The sequence below is a fragment of the Diadema setosum genome, chromosome 7 (assembly GCF_964275005.1).
Source record: "Diadema setosum chromosome 7, eeDiaSeto1, whole genome shotgun sequence".
In the NCBI taxonomy this organism is placed as follows: domain Eukaryota; kingdom Metazoa; phylum Echinodermata; class Echinoidea; order Diadematoida; family Diadematidae; genus Diadema; species Diadema setosum.
Window position 1 is genome coordinate 13,248,172 of NC_092691.1, and position 15,768 is coordinate 13,263,939.

The following is a 15,768-nucleotide window of genomic DNA, read 5'->3' on the forward strand; positions in this document are numbered from 1 at the left end:
TGGTAACAGCTCACATATTATGAGCCAAAATGATGGAAAATTTTGTGTTGCAAACTACTTCCTCAGTTTTTGCCCAATTTCCATGAAACTTGGTACAGATGTGTGCCTTTGGTTGTAGATGTGCAAGACGCATTTTTCGACAGTACCCGAAAGTACGTTGCCATGGTAACGGCATATTAATGGCAGAAGATCAAGGAAAGATCTTGCGGATTTAACTACTTCCTCAGTTTTTTGACCAAAGCTTATGAAATGTTGTTTGGCGGGGGTATAACCAGTCGCTGTAGCGACATTTCTAGTTTTGAGGAGTAGTGGGATCAGGTATGTCTTAGAGGCCCCTTTTCATTTTTTGAGAACAGTTTGCACACTTTTCACTTTCAAGTCTAGTACCTTTTGAAGGGATAATGATCTGTAGGTGTAGATATGCAAGACACTCTTTGTGTTTTTAACTGACGTGTTGCCGTGGTGACTGTGTATTTTATTCAAATCTTATGGAGTGAACTACTTCCACAATTGTGAAGCAGTCAAACTCACCAGGTACTCACAAGGTACCATACACATGTATACACACAGATAGACACACACACACACACACACACACACATACATACAGTTGTACATGTATGTGACCTTTCATCAAACCCAGGTTCAATTCTTTTTCATAGGAATGTGGGCTGCTGGAGTGGGGGTATTAATCACCTTTAGTGATACTTGTAGTATATATATATATATTTTTTTTTATACAATGAAGTTTTCTCCAAAATTTCCTGTAGTGTACATTGTATCTTTTACCCAGTGTATCTCTTACCTATCCAGAGATATTTTTGACAGACATGTGTCAAGCAGCAACTATCAGTATATATTTGTGTTGTGACAAATTTGATTATGTGCTCTTGATATTGAATAGCCTCACAACTAGACAAAAACCGGAGTCTTATCAAGATGAGAACCACGGAAGACTTGTGCAGATTTGTAACCAGTACCTTTTTTTTTTATACCCCCGCCACACATAGTGTGATGGGGGTACGTGTGTAGGAATTACCGTGATGTTGGTCGGGCGGGCGGGCGGTCGGTCGGTCTGTTGCAAAATCTTGTGTCGCGAACTCCTCCTACAGTTTTGAAGCAATTTAAATGAAACTTAGGGTAGATGATGATATTGAGGTATAGATGTGCAAGACATGTTTTTTGTGTTTGTCGGACAATGCGTTGCCATGGTAACCATAATTTTACCAAAACCTTGTGGATTGAATAACTTCCATAGTATTTAAGCAATCAATTTCAAAATTGGTATCGATGATGATCTATAGGTGTAGTTATGTGAGACACTCTTTGTGTTCGTACATGACAAAGCGTTGCCATGGTAACCGCATGCTTTCTTCGAAATTTTGTGGAGTGAACAACTTCCACAGTTTTGAAGCAACTGAAATCAAATTTGGTAGGCATTATGGCCTTGAGGCATAGATGTGGAACACATAATTTCTGTGTTTGTCGGACAAAGCGTTGCCATGGTTGTCGGACAATGCGTTGCCATGGTGATCATAATTTTACCAAAACCTTGTGGATTGAATAACTTCCATAGTATTTAAGCAATCAATTTCAAAATTGGTATCTATGATGATCTATAGGTGTAGTTATGCAAGACACTCCTTGTGTTTGTACGTGACAAAGCGTTGCCATGGTAACCGCATGTATTCTTCTAAATTTTGTGGAGTGAACTTCTTCCACAGTTTTCAAGCAATTGAAACCAAATTTGGTAGGCACACATAATTGTTGTGTTTGTCACACAAACTGTTGCCATGGTAACCACAATTTTACCAAAACCTTGCAGATCGAATAACTTTTCCATCATTCAAGCAATGTAAGTCAAATTTAGTATGTATCATGATCTAGAAGTGTAGTTTTGCAAGACACCAATGTGTTAGTGTAAGGAAAATGTGTTGCCATGGTAACCACTCATTTTTGTATCAAAATAAACCATTCAAGCTATGAAGGTCAAATTTGGTGTGTATGATGGTCTTTAAGTGTAGTGATGCTAGGGGAAAGCATGTTTCCATTTGCTGTAAGTTTTATACTCAGTGTCAACTCTGTAATTGTACAGTAAACCAAAATTATTCTGTTTCCAATTCGACAAGTGCACAAACTTGGTATTAACGTCATTGCCCTCATGACATCACATACTATTAAGCAACACTAGGGGCGGGGGTATTAATCACCTTCAGTGATAATTCTAGTTTTTTCTGTTTGTTTACACCACTCAGGAGACTGCACAGGAGGCAAAGAGTTCCAGGCTTGTGGTCCATCATGTGAACGGACATGCAACTCGCCAGTTGATCTCTTGTGTATTGCAATGTGTCAGCCAGGCTGCTTCTGTCCAGAGGGCACTGTCCCCCTTGACCAAGACTCTGATGTCTGTGTTCCTGTTGAGGATTGTCCAAACCGTGAGTTCCTCCATCTCTTTTTCTTTCTTTCTTTCTTTCTTTCTTTCTTTCTTTCTTTCTCTTGTGCTATCTTTGTCAAACTTTCTCTCTTCCACCACAGCTTTCGTTTCATACCTGTCGTTCTGTCTGTGTATCTATTTATTTATCTACATATATTTTTGTCTGTCTATCTCTTTATCTGTCTTCCTTGTTTGATTTTCTTAATAATTTAGGAAGATATATATATCTGTCACACAAATTGCAGCAGTCAGTTTTTTAACTCTCTATGTGACACGTTTGCACATCCGTCTCATTTGACGGCTTGCCAATTCGCACATTTTGCTCAAGCGCACTCATATGCCCAAACCAATCAATAAATCACCAAATGCCATAGTACAGTGAAAGCTTCACTAGCAGTTCCTTTCTCTCAAGTATTTAACTTGCATTGCATGATGATTGAATATTAAGTGCGGTTCCCTTCTGCTTTTGCAATTAAGTTTAAGTTTCTGGAGCTACTTGTGTGAAATCATGCCAGAACAATAATATATGGTATTGGTCATTTGAGAGAAAATGAGCAAAGATTCGTCCTAAATTTCCATCATAGGAAAGCATGGCACTTTCTCTACAACTTTGCTCATCACATGTCCATCATGACAGAAATCTTTTGAAATTTGCATTCATTTGAAAAACAGAATGTTCCATTAAAGTAAGCCTACATTAGAGTCTTAGAATTATTCTAATTTATCTGTCCATTTTTCTATTTATAAATCTAATTTACATCAAGTTAACAACAACAAAAAAAAACACACACACACACAATTTGCATTGAATTTGCACACAACATCATGAATTTTAGCTGTTTTTGGGTTGACATGCATATGCACAATATTACATAACCTCAGCATGGTGTACTCGGACATCGCAAATTTGGTGTCAAAATATGCAGGAGACTTACATGAAAAAAGTCATGAAATGGCGTGAAAAAATCTTTGCGTGTTGCGGAATCATGGCGCGAAATGTCAAGGAGGGGTTCAATTCGACATTGGTGTATTCAAGTCTATAATTTCATTCACAATTCAAAGATGATCATTACACTGTCATGTAGATACTTCTTGTAGCTTGGAACATTGATGCCATCATCCACATAGTTTAAGTAGAAGAAACATGCAATAAGGAAAGAGCAATTTGTGTGAGTATAATCGAACTGTATTTTGAGCAGTGATTCATTCATCAAAAGTGTCTCAAAAGAAATCTTGATGTGTTACCTGTCATGTTTTGATTGACTAAAGCTGACTAGACATCAAATGATCCATAGGACCCTGTCTTCTATGTTGTGTCATATGGTTGATTAAATGGCTGTGTGTATCTGTGGTCTCATTTCAAGTTACTTTTGTCATATTTAATCAAATATTGTTTTGATATTTCTGATATGTGATCTGTTATGACACCCCCATTCAAGAAGTAATGAATTTGAAAAAGTAGCAACTTCGAGTAAGTGTCATTCTGACTGCCTTGTGTATGGTTCATATTGGATGCAGCCTGTGGAAGCAACAGCCCACTAGTCCCTTACAACTGCCGACCAGTCTGTCGGGTGTGTAACCAGATTTCCCAGACCTGTGGTGGATGTGAGGAAGGGTGTGGCTGCCCAGACGACCTTTATCTCGATGGGGATAAATGTGTCCCACAGGATGAATGCTCCACTCGTAAGTTTTTTCTTTTGCATGCTTTAGTACAGACTGGGTAACTGCATACAGACCTACTGTACTAAATGTTTGACAGTAATGAGGAGAGTGATTATGGCGATAATGATGAAAGCAAAAGTTTTTCTCCAGTTTCTTTTTTTGTGTGGGAGGATGTCAGACTTGAGTTTGACAGTATTACTTAATGGAAGTGTCTTAATTTTAGAACCATTCATGATTTTTGAAAACTGTTAAGAATATTGCCAAATTGTCGTAACAATAATGAAATTATATATGAGAGATGTGGTTGAACGTATTTTTTAACAGGGAATGTATTAGAATGGGAACCAGCTGAGGAGTCGTTCACAATAAAGGAAAAAATTGACTTTCTTTCACTGTAGCTCATTTTGATTCTCAAAAGTTATTCAAAAGTTTTATCAGTTGTTCATTTCTGGAAATGAACAACAAATCATGATACTTTTTTTCTGCTTCAAATGAAAAAGGAATTTGTAACATATTTATTTTCTGATAGTAACTATAGCATAGTTGGAAACACACCTGGTGAAGCCAAGTATTTTTTGGACTGCTCAAAACTTAAACAAGAAAGATAATTCTACCGAGGGATAATTCTACTAATGCTTGATCAAACCAGAGAAGCGCTCCAAGAGTGCAGACCTCCGCCAAGCATGCAGCTTATTTCCACCACTGATCTTATTCTTCCACAGAGATCAGTGGTTTCCGCCCATATGTTTGCGTGCTGAAAGTCGCCTGATTTCCCAATATAGAAGTCTTTGTTCTGTCATAAACTTCCAGCTGCGCGGCGCGCCTCGCCGTAGCAGAAAGTAAATATCTCACAAAACGTAACAAGCTGAATCCTCACCTCAACCAATACTGTACAGTCCTTTTAAGATCCATATCACTATGGCTTGATAAGTCGGAACACCTTCTTTTGAGCAAAAAGAATGAGGAACATTTTGTCTGTTCTATTTCTCTCCCACCAGCGGAGTGTCCAGCAGGCCAGGAGTTCCATCTTTGTGGGACGGCGTGTGAAGCCACCTGTGAGGACCCAGACCCACAGATTTGTACATCACAGTGTGTGACAGGATGCTTCTGTCCTCCAGGCCTGGTGAAGAATGGAGATGAGTGCATCATGTTGCAGGACTGTCCAAACATCGAAGGTATCATTCAAGAACACTTCATCTCCTTTCCTTGTTTCTTCTGTTTTGTTCATAGTTAGCTTTCTGATGTTTTGATGAAAGTATCAGCATCAACAAAATAAAATCTCATTTTTTTACTTGTCTTGTTTTTGCTTTATACATATATAGGTGTTGATTTATTTCATCTACCAGTATATGCACCATTTTAGCTCACCTGAGCCAAAGACTGAAGTGAGCTGTTGTAATTGTTCAATGTTCTGCAGCCGTCGTGCAAAGTGCATTATTTGTTGTCCAGAACTTTTACATTTTCTGCTTCTTTTTGAAAGTCCATGACAGATTTTCATCAAACTTGGCTCAAATCTTCTTCCCATGGACTAGAAGTGACAGTTTTAAGTTAGTGTTGTGAGTAGGTTGATTAATGTTATTGTCATCATGTTTTTGAAAGCTCATGATCACATTTGTATCCAAACATGGTGACGGAATACAGATTTGTAGAAATGGACATTTGGTTAAAAAAAAAAGAAAAGAAATCTAATTTAGAATCAGAAATGTTCAGGGTAAATACAATACATGTACATTAGTGAATGTGCTTCCAAGTTTGTTTATTAGTAGGTCCAGGGATGGCCCCCTTGGGGTTTGGACCATGTAGAGTCTGTTTTGACATTTTGGTCTTCTTTTTGTAAATGCTGCAGCAATTTTCTTTCATTTGGAGGGTACCATTGTAATAAAATGTGACCCTGCATCACAAAATGAACGAAAAGTCACCAGACACTTTCAAATGATGTACAGCTGTAGAAAGCAAATAAAATAAACTCTCCTAACCTACAATGTATCTGAATATTGTGAGAAAAAACACACTCTGGAAAAGTTTTACTGAGAAAAGAGGCTCCAAAGTAAAGGGTCTATTCAAGTGCTTAATCTTGCTAAGCCATCCTTGCTCTACAATGAATTGGACAAAAAACTGGATGTAAATTACCATATCAACAACAATAAAGGGATTATCAGATTTAGCTGAAATTGGATGCTCTGCTAACACAATCTATCCGTAACTAATACCAACTTTTAAAGCAGTAGCACCATCCTTTCAAAAGTGATTAAAGTTGAAAGTGAAGAGTGTGTAAAGGATTATTCAAAAAAAAAAGTGCAGAAGGGCCTCTAAGACATACATGATCACCCTGTTCTACAAAATGAATGTTTTAGAAAAACTGCCAAAATGCAATGTTGTATTTATTTGTTATTTCAAATTATTCTCTATAGAAAATATTAAAACTTCAAATGGACTCAGTTGACCTGTTAATAGCTTATTTTGAATCCCATGTCAAATCAAGTTATGTACAACTTTTTGGTGGTTTTGTGAGTCATGGTCACAAATTTTATACAATTGGATGGACATTATGCACGCTTTCTGCATATTTTAGTGTGTTACATTCATGTGAACTGCACAATAGTCAACACACATCAACAGTAGCCCACAACAACGGGTCCCAAATCGCAACAAGTTAGCTCTGAGTTTCATTAACCCCAGAACAGCTTGTTGAATCACCCCCCCCCCCCCCCCCCCGACGTCACACATCTTATGACACCATTTTAGCGCAAATCGGGCATACTGTTAAGATGCTGCACAACCTGTTATCCATGCCTGTCAGACCGAAAATGGCTCAAAAACATGATTTTGTGTACAAAGTTTTCGTAAATGGAGTTTTCTCACCTTATTCAGAAAGATATGATTATTTTCATTTTCATTGGCTGAAAACAATCATTTTTAGTATAATTATGCTGTCATAAATTTTGCACAAAAAAAGATAAACTAAAAAGTCCTAAAACAATACATGAGAAATTCATTTTGATATCAGATTTTTTTTAAGTTCATTGTTAAGAATGCCACAAAGAATGTTATTACCAAGAAGTAGGATTCTAGGAGTTTTATTTTCTGATTTAGAGCAAGATGTCTGTTTTCCTGCATACATTATCATAATTAATGAAAATTAGGGTTAAGAAGAATGAATGGTGAATGGATGGAGAGTGAACATTTGATACTCAGCTGAGGGCTTTGCATCTCATCCTTGTGAAACTTCATTGTCATTACTTATCCTAATTTATATATAAGTTTATAAGGGGGTATATATGACCGTTCATCACAAAATGAACAAAAAGTCGCACCCCTTGACTTAGGACATAAAAAGGGTGAAATGGGTCAACTAAGACAATGTTGGGTTTTTCATATTTTCTGAAAGAGCTAACCTTCTTCTACATTTTCTTAAGTTTGGGATCATAAAGTAAATGGGAAAGTTCATTTTCAGCGGTTTTTCTACAACCCTTTTTAGCTCACCTGAGCCAAAGGCTCAAGTGAGCTATTGCGATCGCCCTTCGTCCGGTGTCCGGCGTCCGTCGTGCGTCGTGCGTAAACTTTTTACATTTTCATCTTCTTCTTGACAACCCCAAGACCGATTTTCATCAAACTTGGCAGGTAGCATCCCTAGGGGGTTAGGAGCTCAATTTGTTAAAATGGGCACCATGCCCCACCCAGGGGGCCCCCAGGGGGCCCAAACCCCCCAAAATTAAGGAATCTGTAAAAATCTTCTTCTCTAGAACCAGAAGTAATAGAGCTAAGTTAATACTATGTGTTAGTACATTGATGACTGTAGTTTCAAGTTTGTTCATGGCAGAATCAGGGGTGCCCCCCTTTGGACCCAGGGGAGGGGGGTGGGGAGGGGTCCTAATGGGGCCTAAATTGTACATTTTCATCTTCTACTTGAGAACCCCTTGACCCATTTTCACCAAACTTGGCAGGTAGCATCCCTAGGGGGTTAGGATCTCAATTTGTTAAAATGGGCACCATGCCCACCCAGGGGGCCCTCAGGGGGGCCCAAACCCCCCAAAATGAAGGAATCTTTAAAAATCTTCTCTAGAATCAGAAGTTATAGAGCTAAGATAATACTATGAGAGAGTACACTAATGACTGTAGTTTCAAGTTTGTTCATAGCAGATCCAGGGGTGTCCCTCTTGGGGGCGGGGGGTTGGGAAGGTCCAAATGGGGGCCTGAATTGTACATTTTCATCTTCTTCCTGAAAACCTCATGATGGATTTTCGTCAAACTTGGCAGAGAGCATCCCTAGGGGGTCAGGATCTCAATTTATCAAAATGGGTACCATGCCACACCCAGAGGGCCCCAGGGGGCCCCAATCCCCCCGAATTAAGGAATCTTAAAAAATTTGGGCCCTTATTGTACATTTTCATCTTCTACTTGAGAATGCCTGGTCAAATTTTAGTAGAGCTGTGAATAATTTAGATTAGTGACTGCGTGAAAGGTGAACTTGCGATACTCAGGTGAGCGCTAGACCCGCGGGTCTCTTGTTTTGTGGAGTAGTGGGATCAGGTATGTCTTAGAGGCCCTTTTCATTATTTGATAACAGTTTGCACACTTTTCACTTTCAAGTCTAGTACCTTTTGAAGGGATAATGATCTGTAGGTGTAGATATGCAAGACACTCTTTGTGTTTTTAACTGACGTGTTGCCGTGGTGACTGTGTATTTTATTCAAATCTTATGGAGTGAACTATTTCCACAATTGTGAAGCAGTCAAACTCACCAGGTACTCACAAGGTACCATACACATGTATACACACAGATAGACACACACACACACACACACACACACACATACATGTATGTGACCTTTTATCAAACCCAGGTTCAATTCTTTTTCATAGGAATGTGGGCTGCTGGAGTGGGGGTATTAATCACCTTTAGTGATACTTGTAGTATTTTATTTTTTTATTTTTTTAATACAATGAAGTTTCCCCAAAAATTTCCTGTAGTGTATCTTTTACCCAGTGTATCTCTTACCTATCCAGAGATATTTTGACAGACATGTGTCAAGCAGCAACTATCAGTATATATTTTTGTTGTGACAAATTTAATTATGTGCTCTTGATATTGAATAGCCTCACAACTAGACAAAAACCGGAGTCTTATCAAGATGAGAACCACGGAAGACTTGTGCAGATTTGTAACCAGTACACATGTACCTTTTTTTTTAATACCCCCGCCACACATATAGGAATCACCGTGATGTTGGTCGGGCGGGTGGGCGGGTGGGCGGTCGGGCGGGCGGTCTGTTGCAAAATCTTGCGTCGCGAACTCCTCCTACAGTTTTGAAGCAATTTAAATGAAACTTAGAGTGAATGATGATATTGAGGTATAGATGTGCAAGACATGTTTTTTGTGTTTGTCGGACAATGCGTTGCCATGGTAACCATAATTTTACCAAAACCTTGTGAATTCATGGAGGACATGGTGGATTGAATAACTTCCATAGTATTTAAGCAGCCAATTTCAAAATTGGTATCTATGATGATCTATAGGTGTAGTTATACAAGACACTCTTTGTGTTTGTACTTGACAAAGCGTTGCCATGGTAACCGCATGTTTTCTTCGAAATCTTGTGGAGTGAACAACTTCCACAGTTTTGAAGCAGTTGAAATCAAATTTGGTAGGCATTATGGCCTTGAGGCGTAGATGTGGAACACATAGTTTTTGTGTTTCAGACAAAGCGTTGCCATGGCAACCATACTTTTACCAAAACCTTGTGGATTGAATAACTTCCACATCATTCAAGCAATTACGGTCAAATTGATTATGTATGATGATCGGGAGGTGTAGTTATGCAAGACACCAATGTGTTAATATAAGAAAAATGTGTTGCCATGGTAACCACTCATTTTTGTATCAAATTGAACCATTTAATCTATGAAGGTGAAATTTGGTGTGTATGATGCTCTTTAAGTGTAGTTTTGCAAAATGTCCTTTGTATCTGTATCGGACAATACGTTGCCATGGTGACCGCATATTTTTTTTTTAAATCCTGTGGAGTGAACTTCTTCCACAGTTTTCAAGCAATTGAAACCAAATTTGGTAGGCATTATGGCCCTGAGGTATAGATGTGGAACACATAATTTTTTTGTTTGTCACACAAACCGTTGCCATGGTAACCACAATTTTACCAAAACCTTGCAGATTGAATAACTTTTCCATCATTCAAGCAATTTAAGTCAAATTTAGTATGTATCATGATCTAGAAGTGTAGTTTTGCAAGACACCAATGTTTTAGTTTAAGGAAAATGTGTTGCCATGGTAACCACTCATTTTTGTATCAAAATAAACCATTCAAGATATGAAGGTCAAATTTGGTGTGTATGATGGTCTTTAAGTGTAGTGATGCTGGGGGAAAGCATGTTTCCATTTGCTGTAAGTTTTATACTCAGTGTCAACTCTGTAATTGTACAGTAAACTAAAATTATTCTGTTTCCAATTTGACAAGTGCACAAACTTGGTATTAACGTCATTGCTCTCATGACATCACATACTATTAAGCAACACTAGGGGCGGGGGTATTAATCACCTTCAGTGATAATTCTAGTTTTTTCTGTTTGTTTACACCACTCAGGAGACTGCACAGGAGGCAAAGAGTTCCAGGCTTGTGGTCCATCATGTGAACGGACGTGCAACTCGCCACCTGATCTCTTGTGCATTGCCATGTGTCAGCCAGGCTGCTTCTGTCCAGAGGGCACTGTCCCCCTTGACCAAGACTCTGATGTCTGTGTCTCCATTGAGGATTGTCCTAACGGTGAGTTCTTCCTTCTCTCTCTCTCTCTTATTCCCTGCCCTGTTCTTTTTCTGTCTGACACTCTCTCTCCCATTATGTCTTCTTCTATTTTCATATTTCACCTATCCATCTCAGTCTCTCAATTTTTCTTTCTTGACATGTATAATATATCTATCCTTCATAAGAATCACTTGGGGGATGTCGAATGTAATATTGAGACAATAGCATAATGGAACACTTCATTCTAGAATCAGTCATGTTTTTGAATACTGCTAAGAGCAATATTGCCAAATTGCTGTTGTACTAAACAGAAAGGAAACATCATAAGAGATTAGATTGAACACATGGTTTAATAAAGAAGTTTTGTATTTCTTTGTAATGAAATGATGAGTTGGAAAAAAAAAGTTTAATTCTCATTTGAGCTGGTGCCATAAAGATGTCTTTTCTGTGGACAACCATCAGAGTAAATTTGTTTGTAGCAAGTTGAGAGCTTTATCTATTTATCTCCACAAAATATTACTAGTACAATTTGTACTAATATGTGGTTTCTAAGTAATCTTTGAGGACAAATTATGGATGTCTTCTAATATACCTTATCATAAATTTACTTAATCCTTTCTCACTATGAATCAGAAAGTTGTGACAATTTGTCACTTTCTTTTAAGTCTTTCAAAAGAAATAATTAACACTGCTTGATTTTCTCAAGATGAGTTAGAAGTCATCACACTTCTTTTTGTTTTGTCAAAATGCAGTAAGAATCAGTGCCACCCAAGTGACCGATGTAGTACTTGCAGCAGAAGGTTAGTTCTTGTTTGCTTGTTTTGGGCTTTCTTTGTTGTTTTTTCTATGTTTGTCTTTATGCTTAAATCTCAAATCATCATCATGGAGCATGGCTTTCAAGTGGTCCTTAAACCCACAACCCTGATGGTGATCATTCTCTTCCTGTTCATGCCCCCTTCTCTGGAACAATCTCCCTACTTATATTCAAGAATCAATCCTCAGAGGCTTTCAAAATGACACTCAAGACACCTATTTGAAGAATACCAGTGGTTATGTAATTTCATTGGTACTTTCAACTTGTGATTGTTTTCTATGTTGTATTTCTTTTGTTATTTTTCAATGATCATTCCTTTATTGTCTGTAAAGTGTTTAGAAACATTTTTAATACTGTACGAGCTGAAATTTTCGCGTTGGTTTTATTTTTGCGAATTTCGCGAATCGCCTTTGATTTGCGAAAATAACAACGCGCAAATAACTAAGTTCAGTTAGACCATCGCAACCGCGAAATTAACAACACACGAAAATTGTCTCCAAGTAGCAATTCGCGAAAATATCTGTACGTGAAAATTTTAGCTCGTACAGGAGGTGCTATAAAATGTTTCATATCATTATTGTTATTTATTTATCATGGAGCATTTTGCAATTATGTCACTACCATGCAGTGTGAGAGAGATTGTTTGTTTTGAAAGAGAAAGAATGTACTCTGCTTAGCTAACAGTAATTTGCTTTACTTTGGTATGTTTGTGATGACATTTTTGTGTTATTTCAAGTAACATTTTACATCAGGTTTGCTAGTGAAGACTACTTCCTCTCAGAATGACTAGAATGATATAAGGCTTTTCACAGTGTATGTGTAAGGCAGGTGAGAGTGTCTGTTGACTTTTGAATTCTGTTTCTCCTTAAACCTGTGTGGTGCTTGAATTTGAACATATATATATTTTTTTTGGGGGGGGGGTTGTGATGTTCTGCTTATTAGAATGGAATTTGAGGTGAGGGAAGGAGACATAGCTTGAAGTCACATTGATGTCAAAATGTGTGTAAGGTTGTATTTTAAAATGGCGTTTCTGCAAACATTTTACACAAATAAACTCATCATGCTCATTGCTAGGCCAAATAAGTGATAGTGGCCATTCTTAAAATCCTTGGTGTATATTAACCCTTTACTAGTAGAGGTATGTAAATAAACTGATCTGTTGCCTATATGGCTATATTGATCAAAGAATAGTTCAGTCTTGTGAAACCTTTGAACTGACAATAGGAATATTTAATGTTTGTATTAATGCTGAACCCTTGTTTTGCAAACCCTTCAAATCTTGTCTGATCTAGTTATTAAAAAGCAGCTGAAAAGATCTGTCTCTAACTCCAGATAAAGGTATCCCTCTGAATACATTATATTAGCTGCATAACTTTTACATGATTTTGCATGTCCCTTCTCAGTCAGCCTGAAGGAAAAAAAAAAGAAAAGAAAAGAAGAAAAAAAAAACTTCCTACAAACCCTCTCCGTTTCTGTAATATCGTAAAATGCTGTTACCCTCATTAATACCATGCTTCCAACATCACTCTAAAAAAAAAAAAAAAAAAAAAAACGAACAAAAAAAAAAAAAAACCTTCTTTTGCCCCTGCAAATGGTAAAAGATCCATTTCTCCTCTCACATTCCTGAAAGTGCTCTAGGGGAGTCTCCACCTGCCTGTATATGCCAAATTTCAACCAAATTGCACCTCAAGGTGACAGAAGCTCAGTGATAAGACTGGTTTGCCCTGTGCCGTTATGTGTTGCGTTTATCTGTAGACAGAACAATAAGCCAATTCTTTTTCTTTTTCTAGGATCACAAGATATTGCCAAAGTGGCTGCCCAAATCTTAAATTCCTGTATTTCCTCATAAATGGTTAAAAATTGGATGCAAAAATGAAGTTTTACTGTATTTTGAGTGTGCTGAATACAAATCTGGATGATGCAACTTTTGCATTCTTGAGGATACTAAGATATTCGAGATGGCCGCCAAAAATTTAAATTCCAGATATTTCCTTTACAATGGTAAAAAAATTGAAAAATTTGATGGTCTTCACCTATTTTGGGGGTGCTGAATCCAAATCTGGAGGAAACAACTCTTTCATCTTTGAGGTTTTTGAGGTATTCAAAATGGCCACCAAAAATTTGAATTTTGAAATAGCTATTTCCTTGTTGAATGTGAATGAATTGGAAATAAATTGATGGTTTTACCCTACACTGTATTTCAATGTTGCTGAATCCCAGTCTGGCTGATGCAAGTCTTACATCGTTAAGGTTATTGAGGTACATGTATTCAAGATGGTGGCCAAAATGAATTTTAAAAATCTTCAATGTCTCAAAAACCTCAAAGATTCAAGAGTTGCATCAAGCAGATTTGGATTCAGCACCCTCTAAGGAAAGCTACACGTAATACCATCATTTTTGTATTGATTGATTTACCATTTACATTTTGTATAAGAAAATGCTTAAATTGGAATGTCAATTTTTGGCAACCATCGTGGATATGACAAATTCCTGACTGATATACAATAAGAGCTGCATCAACCAGATTTGGATTCATCACCCTCGAAACAGGGTAAGCCTGTCAAGTTATCCTGAACTTTGAACAATTTATACAGAAATACTTTTTTTCAACTTTTGGCATTTTTCAGTTTTTGGTGGCCATTTTGGATATCTCAAAATCCTCAGGGATACAAGAGTTGCCATATCCATATTCTGATTCAGCACCCTTGACCTTCAATTTTTTACAACTTTTCATCATCTTAAAGGAAATACACAGAAATGTAAATTTTTGGCAGCCATCTTTAATATCTAGAATGCTTACGAATGCAAAAGTTGCATCATCCTCGTTCAGATTCAGCACACTCGAAATGCATTGAAACTTCATTATTGTGTCTAAGTTTACACCATTTATGAGGAAATATATAGGAATTGTCAGCCATTTTGGTGGCCATTGTGAATATCTCAAAAACCCTCAAAGATGCAAGCGTTGCATCATCTTGATTCAGATTCAGCACCCCCAAAATAGGCCAAACCATCAAAAGAACATCAGATGGATGAGTAAAACAAGGTTAGGCTCAGAATCTTACTTTGGCACCCAGACTAAAAAATTAATGATTTATTATTATTTTTTTTTACAAGTCATTTTCAGCTGTAACCTTACTTTGAAAATCCAGTCTATAAGTAATTTTTATTTTTATTAGGACAGAAATACAGTTAACTTCATAGAAGTATAAATACTTTTGTCAGAATGCAGTGGTCAATCACAGAAGAAGATGATAGTATCCAGACAAGTGTGGCTACTGGCTTCAGTTGGTTACATTGTCATTCCTACTCCACTGCTCATGTTTGTTGAAGACTCTGATTTGGGGGGGGGGGGTGGGTGGAGGTTGTGCTTTGATGTAATTGTCTTCAGTCCAGGCACTGAAATCACCGTGAGATAAGCCAAGCTATAATAAGAACTGTTCCATGGTCACACTACATTGTGTGAAGAGTTTACTATTCCACTCACCTTAACTGCTATTATTCAAAGCATGACCTTGCTCCTTGCACACTTAAACCTCGTTGAATAATTAAAGACAGGGAAACATTTGCTTTGACAGAAGGAAAGTGATAGAGATATTTGATAAGGGTTATGTAAAGCTGTCTCATTCGGGTTCAGTGACAATCTGGTTATATTTCTTTTCACAAATTTTGTCAGTCTGGAGTTACACCACTAATCCATTTCAGTGGTCACACATGTGTTACAAAGGCTTCAGGACCGCAAACTAGCTTTTGATGCATGTATTTAAGTGTACTGTAAAGTGTTCACATGGAGACTGAATGATAGATAACATGAGATGAGTTTACAGGAGCACATTGATAACATTAAGGGACAAAGCTTTTTAAAGAACATTCGTGCGCTTGTATGCAGTGGTTCTGTGTATTTCCCTGTGCTGCCTGTGTCTCAGTATATTCAGTCAAACAAAATTGCAGTTTAGGTTTTATGAAGCCTTTGAGAACTGAGGTTGCTTGCTCATAAAATTTGTGCATTCCCTTAAAAAAGTGCAAATAAATGTACTCCCAGAAATGTTTAGTGTGTGAGCCCCAATGCACTCTTTTCACCATCATGAAGGTACATGTAA

The 15,768-nt window shown here is 37.5% G+C and overlaps 1 protein-coding gene across 1 annotated transcript in view; it reads left to right on the forward strand.

The window, feature by feature from the left end:
• LOC140230874 (zonadhesin-like) overlaps positions 1–15,768 on the forward strand; it is a 50,919-nt gene that overhangs the window by 20,107 nt on the left and 15,044 nt on the right. The window contains exons 13-17 of the mRNA XM_072311019.1: positions 2,256–2,435; positions 3,953–4,117; positions 5,095–5,271; positions 10,696–10,875; positions 11,607–11,654. Coding sequence (XP_072167120.1) covers positions 2,256–2,435; positions 3,953–4,117; positions 5,095–5,271; positions 10,696–10,875; positions 11,607–11,654 — 750 coding nt within the window. The remainder of the gene's footprint in view (positions 1–2,255; positions 2,436–3,952; positions 4,118–5,094; positions 5,272–10,695; positions 10,876–11,606; positions 11,655–15,768) is intronic.